Raw genomic sequence first — 6632 nt, 5'->3', positions numbered from 1 at the left:
TTATCGAGCTGCTTCGTAGAGTTCCAGTGGTTGTGGCGACTCCCTCTGTTGTAGTGTTTAAGCCAGTCGTCGACGTCTTCGTTGGCCTTCCCCGAAAAGGTGGGTGGCTCTCGCAGCGGTGTCCAGTAGCCAGCCTGACCTGCGTGATTGCTGTCTGGTCCGCCGCAGGTGGGGTCGTCATTGCCTTCTCCGGAATCGGCCATGTCCGCTGCTTATGGTCGTAAACCGGCCAAGCGCCTACTCCGTCGGACAGTTGGTAGAGCTAGGTCGTCCAGGATCGTCCAAGATTTACCCCGCACGTCCACCAAAGATGTTACGAATGATGTTTATTTACAGGGTGAAACGGTGAGACGAGGTCCGAGAGGGAAGCTACAGGCCAGGCCCAGCCGGCGCAGAGTACCGCGAGGTCACGCGCGCACACTCTACTTCGTCTTTCTCTGCCTCAGCCGCAGCCGCGCAGTGCTGCGACAATATTCTTCTTTCGTCTGGTTATCTGTCCCTTCTAACCTCAGTAACGCTGCTGTGGCCGTCTTTCCAATCCCAGGTGGCTACGTCACCATGACGTTTATACCATCCGTGTAGTCATACAGTCATTGGCTGTCGCTTTCCGACGATACGGTCGTCGACGACAAAAAACTGGCCTGGCAGCGGCATGCCCGACGTCCGATCGAGCCTTCCGGTGCGACGAAAACAGCCGGATATGACGTCGTTCCGGCACGCCGCACGTTGCATCGGACGCCGAATCTGACCGTGTGTCTCCTGCTTAAGCCTTTCCGTCTCTCCGTTAGCATTCACACAAAGATTGCACTGTAACGGACAGTAGCCAGACTTCAGCGCCTGCTCTTTCTCATACGGCATTGTGATGCACGTCACGTGCACACTAATTTTACAGGAATAATATCTCAAGCATTGCTTGTTCCAGAAGAAAGGTCGCGAGCACGAAACGCAGCCGTCCTTACTGGGCTCAATGGTGCGATACATGCCGAGCAATGACGACGACAACAACAATCCATTTTATTGAAGGCATCAATGAAAACGGTACAAGAATCAGACGTGCCAAAGCCTCACTGAGCTTGGCTGTCAGGGTAAGGAAGGCACCAACAAACTGCTATGCATACAAAAGAAGTAGCACACGATCGTGTAATGTGCTAACAGATAAATGAAAGCAAGGGCATAGTGAGCCCAAATTGTAGTGTCTGCTTTCATGGACAGGATTGGATATGTGGAAGAATTCTGAATACTAAAACAAATGTTTCGGAAGAAGTAAAAAAATACAGAAAGAAATAGTCGATGCCCCAAGGGTTCTATTACAATTGAACGGACAACCGTACTGCATTGTTGGCAGTGATTAAGTTTGAGCATGGCAGCGCAAAAATAAAAGGATGAGGACAAGGAAGAACTCATTCTGTCAATTTCTGTATTCTTCTCGTACTTTGCACTACCATACTCGTAATGAATCCACGATACAATTATTCTATTTGAATAATTCTGGAACTTGACATCATTCTGGAACTTGACAAGATTCGAGTACTTTTTGCTGGAGTGTACAAAAGTGTCAATATTATTATATGAGTTTGCAGGGCAAGAAAAAAGCGTGAAAAGAATTCTAAAAAATATTTGATAAGCATTGCCAATTTATAGCGCATTTTGAAGGCCGTGAACACAAAATTTATCAAAGTAACATAGGTGCTTTTAATTTTACTTTATTTGTGTTTATTGTTTTAGGGTAACACTGAGCGACTGATTCGTTTACTTCAGCCTGTCCACTTTCTTGCGCTGTTTTCTCGAGTGAAGCACGCCTGGTGGTACAGTGTTCAGATCGCACGGAATGTAATAATCACACGTTCTTACCCCATATTTTGCAAGTCGGCGAGAAATACAGTTGCGTTTTTTAGGTATCAAACAGCGGGAAACATAAACGGAATTCTTTTAGGCCTGGGCCAAAAATCTTTGAGAACGACAGTTTTGAGTAATAGGTTTCGGAAGCCGGGTGGAGCTGATGCTTGGAATACGTTGCTTTTTCCAAGGCTAAGGTCGTCTGTTCTGTAGTTTAAAAGAGCGAAAAATTCAAATTGCGCACTCTTGTGAGCGCACAGAACAATGCCCGTAAAGTCTAATTATATACCGCCACACACTGCAAGAAAAAGCTTGCACATTCGCTTAGCGCACGTAGCAAGGCATGAAGCAGAGAATATGGGAACGCGTACACGACATGCATCGATTTTTACGGTAAACGGATTCGAGATGCCAGTTCCCAGTAATATCGCTATCGAAGCCTATGTCAAGATACTCGACAAAGGATGCGAAAGGATAGGGGTTACAATTGCGAGCAGAACAGATGGACATGTGTAATGAAACCGGTCTTTGAGTACTTTCTTTGAAGAATTGTGAAAACTTATAAAGGGCGTTTTTGATGTGCTTACACCGATGACGGTTCCGACGAACCAATCCACAGACCGGCATGTCCCGACTTGAAGCATCGAGATTGCATCTGAACCGTTGGGTGCTCTGGATACAAGGATGGTGTCATTAGTGTATAAAAAAGCAGGGATGCTATCAGAAACAGGTACTACTACTGAAAGGTTAATACCATATATTGCAAATAATAATAGGGTTTAATGTTGACGCTTGGGGACTCCCAGACTTGATTTCCCAAAAGACGCATTGAAAGTGTTATAACAAAACATACTGACGTCTTTCCCTTAAGAAGATTTTGAGGAGACAAAGGAATAACCACAGAAAAATAGTAAAATGTTTTGAGCTATAACAGTGCATAATTGCCACTGTGAAATGATTTGTGGATATCAAGAAGTAATGATAAGAAAATCATAACATGTTCCAGGGAAGTGTTTAAAACAGAAAAAGTTCTCGGAAGAACCCTGCGTTATTCTACCCAGCAGAACAGTATATCGATGCGATAAAACAACAGGCCTATTTAAAAAGCTACTCGTAATAGTTAATGGGTACATTATAGACCATGTTTTTCTTAACAAGTTTATCCTACTTTTTTTTTACGGTATGCTTTCTTCGCGGGCTGATTCCGGAGATTATGCAGTCTGGAGTTATGGGCCGGTATCGAAGATAGTTCAATAAACAAATTTTGCCGTTCCAGTGCAGTTTAACGTTGTGGGCCATTTGTTTGGGTATTTGCGGTCTGAAAATGATGCCTGATATTGAAGATAGTCCTGTAAAATATTAAGCCCCCAAACGTGCGCCCATTCTAATCTCCTCGAGACGGTTGACGCGATACATTGCCGCACGCGGCCACTCCGACCTGCTCTCGTGAGTATGCGCACTCTGCAAATGTGGCCTGACATAAAAAAACAGTGCCCGGCTCATTTCAGCGGCCCCACGCTCCTCCTACTTCTCTCACGCCAGGCGCAAAGCGCTAGAGTGGCGCACTCCTACCCATTATCGCTCCCATGTCGCTCAAGAAGGCTGTCTTCAATCGACATCGTTTTGAGGTTCAATCACCTTGCCTTCCAACTTTTTTCTAAAATATCGATGAAGCTAGGATAATGGAGATAGCCTATAATTTTTTTACTTTCTTACTCTTTTGTGCAAAGAAAGAAAAAGTGTGGTTGTTAGTTGAGTAGGAATAATAACAGAAGAAATTGTGTGGTTTGGAATTGAAAGAGGAACATAATTCCTAAACTAAACTACGCAAGTTCCAAACCGATATTGGCATAGATACTGGCCATCTTCATGGTTTTTAAGTTGGAATTATTTACCTGAAGTTTATCTAATAAAATTTGATAAAAGTACAGCAAACAAGCCAACTCAGATATGTTACAATTTAACGTGTAAAAAATGGATGCACTACCAGCACTTTTCAAGCCAATTTTAAGATGCTGATTCAGCCGGAGTTGTCACGGGGTCAAAGTCTGAGTCTTCCGTATGTCCGGATAAACTGCGTGCATTTGTAGTTGTAGAGCTCAGGTTGTGAAGCGATGAATCAGAAGCTTTAGGAGGCGTTTCATTTGAGTCTTGCTTGTCAGTGTCGAGCTGGCTGGCGGGGATGATGAGGCCGGAAACATCTGTCAGTGGCTCGTCCGTAATCGTTCCGTTTGCAGAGAATGAGTCGGTTTCGTGGGCCGCGATGCTTTCGGCAGCGCTGCAGTCGGGCCACGGGCAGCAGGCAGGAAAATCACCGCTTCGTTTGCGCAGAACGCAACCAGGGGGCGCCTTCTGGTAGAGGCCGTAATGACAGCTGCATCAGATGTGCGAAATTCTGGTGAGTTTAACGACAATGCGCCATACCATACAGCTTCTTCAAAACGTATTTTGCAAGAATGCACTATCAGTTGTTTCACCTATTTTCTAACATTGTTTCACCAGTGTGCAATAAAAGACGTCTGACGTGGTTCTCAAAAGATCTCAATTGAAGTCATAGCGCTGGATTGAGACGGACAAGAAAGAAGACAGGAAGTGCGTATTGATTATGAAACAGTTATTGCGTCTCTTTGAATGGGTCCTCTGAAAAGTCGCTGACTACTTTGCCTTGCTTATATGTCATTAGATTGTGCGACCTGGTCTTACATTTACTGCATTATAATATGATCAGCATTTTCTTTTGGAAGTTCTTCCTTTTCGGGGTATGTATAATGTTCGGCCGTGTTTAACCATTTTCACAAACACTTGTACCATTCGATACGCAACTAGGTATGAGCCATTGAGTATGTGCGTGAAATGATGATTTGTGCAACTAAAGATGTGTCCGAATCGACAACTTGGGAATACAGACATTGGGTCATTGTTCCACTGGCTGTGTGCCCAAACAGTCTACTTCAAGTGGAAAACTTGGGTCGTCGTGTATGTGCTGTTGGGCACCGGCCACTGAGTATGTGGCCAATAAGAAAACTATGGGCACTGATTGCCCGAATTCTCAATTTCAGTCGTTGTGCATGCGCATTTGGGCTGTGTCACTCTGTATATTGCGAAATAGACAATTGTGGCCACTGGATATGTGCAAATGGTCCTCTGATACTAGGGATCGGCCAGAATAGACATCTTGAGTCATTGAGTAAGAAATACGCTCTCCCGCTATAGTGATTCAATGCTAATTGCATTAAGGTAGATCGTCTCATTATATATGACGCCGGTTCGATTCCGCCCAGCATCTAAAAGCATCTAAACAATATTTTTTGTCATCAAAGAGCGCCACCTACCAGTAGCTAATGCCCAGAGGCCCAAGTCGGTGTCAAATATTCTGGAGCGGCACATATCCTGTGACCCAATTCGACTTCAGAAAAGTTGTAGTTTCGCCCGAAAGGAGAAGGCACCGATCGCGATAGCAAATTAGTGGAAAGCTATACAAAATAAGGATAGTTTTATCGGCCGTATAAGCTTGTAAACACAGGCATACTAATTAAATTAACAAGCCTGGTATCACGCGCACAAGCACACATGAAAACATCGCACTCGATCACCGCGGATACTCACTGTGAAAACGATGCAGTGAGAAAACGGGGCAGAAGCAGCGAGCGAATTGACCTTCATGCAGCCGCTCGCATCAAGCGAAGTACGCTGTGAAAAGACAGCCCAGCTCCGACTATGTACCAGTCGGAGATAGTTTTCAAGATACAGCAGCCCAGCCAGCACGCGCGGCCGCCCGGGCCGCGTATAAGGAAAACATATCCCTTTGGCCTCAGGGGGGGGGGGGGGGGGTGTGGAGGGTTAGAGTTGCACGCTTATTGTCTGTCGCCGTAGGCCACTTCCGCTGCCATGGCGGCACCCAGGCCTCGGCCTCCTACGTTCTCTCCAAGATTTAAGTTTGTTTACGTCCCGACACTGGGCTGCCACCGCGGTGAATGAGATGCACCAGTGGGCACTGACGCCCGTTTGATGATAGGAGCCCACATCACTTGCATTACGGTGTATCCAAGGCACGTGAAGCGACTTGAAATGCTTCAAGAAGCGCCTGTGCAACGTTGTGCAAGGGTTGTGTGCAGGCCTTTGTCAACGCCACGTCTCGCTGTCGAAATCCGCGTCGCTCCGTTTTGAACGACGCTGAAAAAAGCCTTCATGGGGGAACGTGAACACGCTCCGCATCGAAAAGGAAGACGGCGGTGGCATGATCAATAAAAAATATTATTGAATGAAACCGATTTCATTGATGACCGTATTATTCTTTTCATTCCTCCTCTGTTGCCTCATTTATATATTATAGATATTTTTTGCCTCTTCATAGCATGACAGTCTACTGAACCGTTTTGATATTCCCTCGCTTTAATTTATGTAACAAAATTATAGATTTTTACCGCCATTTTCTGAACACATAAGCAAAGTCTGCCCGACTCCTGGCCAATCCCCGTGAGCGGGTGAGCGCCAAACTCGTCAAGGACATCATCATCATCATGAAGCCATGTGTTGATGCCACAGCAATAACGAAGACACGGTACGCTCTTGTTACAGTTAAGAGTGCACATTTCTGAGAACGCGTTGAGCGCGAGCGTTCACACACTCCCTTCCGCACCTTCATTTCACTGAAAACGCAGAAAGGAGGGGACGTTCTAGACAGGGGTTGTCACGCTTGACTCAAGCTGGATCATCTTGGTTTCTGAGATGACCCCGCAGTTAGCTTCAGAGTCTGTCAAACGAACATGGCGGTTACTGCGGTCCGTGAGAAAACG

At 45.7% G+C, this 6632-nt stretch overlaps 1 protein-coding gene across 2 annotated transcripts in view; it reads right to left on the bottom strand.

Annotated features, from left to right (window-relative positions):
- Positions 1-997: 997 nt before the first annotated feature.
- LOC142590707 (uncharacterized) overlaps positions 998-6632 on the bottom strand; it is an 83394-nt gene continuing 77759 nt past the window's right edge. For both annotated transcript variants that reach the window (XM_075703123.1, XM_075703124.1), the window contains one exon: positions 998-4210. In XM_075703123.1, coding sequence (XP_075559238.1) covers positions 3844-4210 — 367 coding nt within the window. In that variant the 3' untranslated portion in view covers positions 998-3843. The remainder of the gene's footprint in view (positions 4211-6632) is intronic.

Source organism: Dermacentor variabilis, chromosome 8, assembly GCF_050947875.1.
Source record: "Dermacentor variabilis isolate Ectoservices chromosome 8, ASM5094787v1, whole genome shotgun sequence".
NCBI classification, from domain to species: Eukaryota; Metazoa; Arthropoda; class Arachnida; order Ixodida; family Ixodidae; genus Dermacentor; species Dermacentor variabilis.
This window is presented reverse-complemented; position numbering and strand designations above follow the sequence as displayed.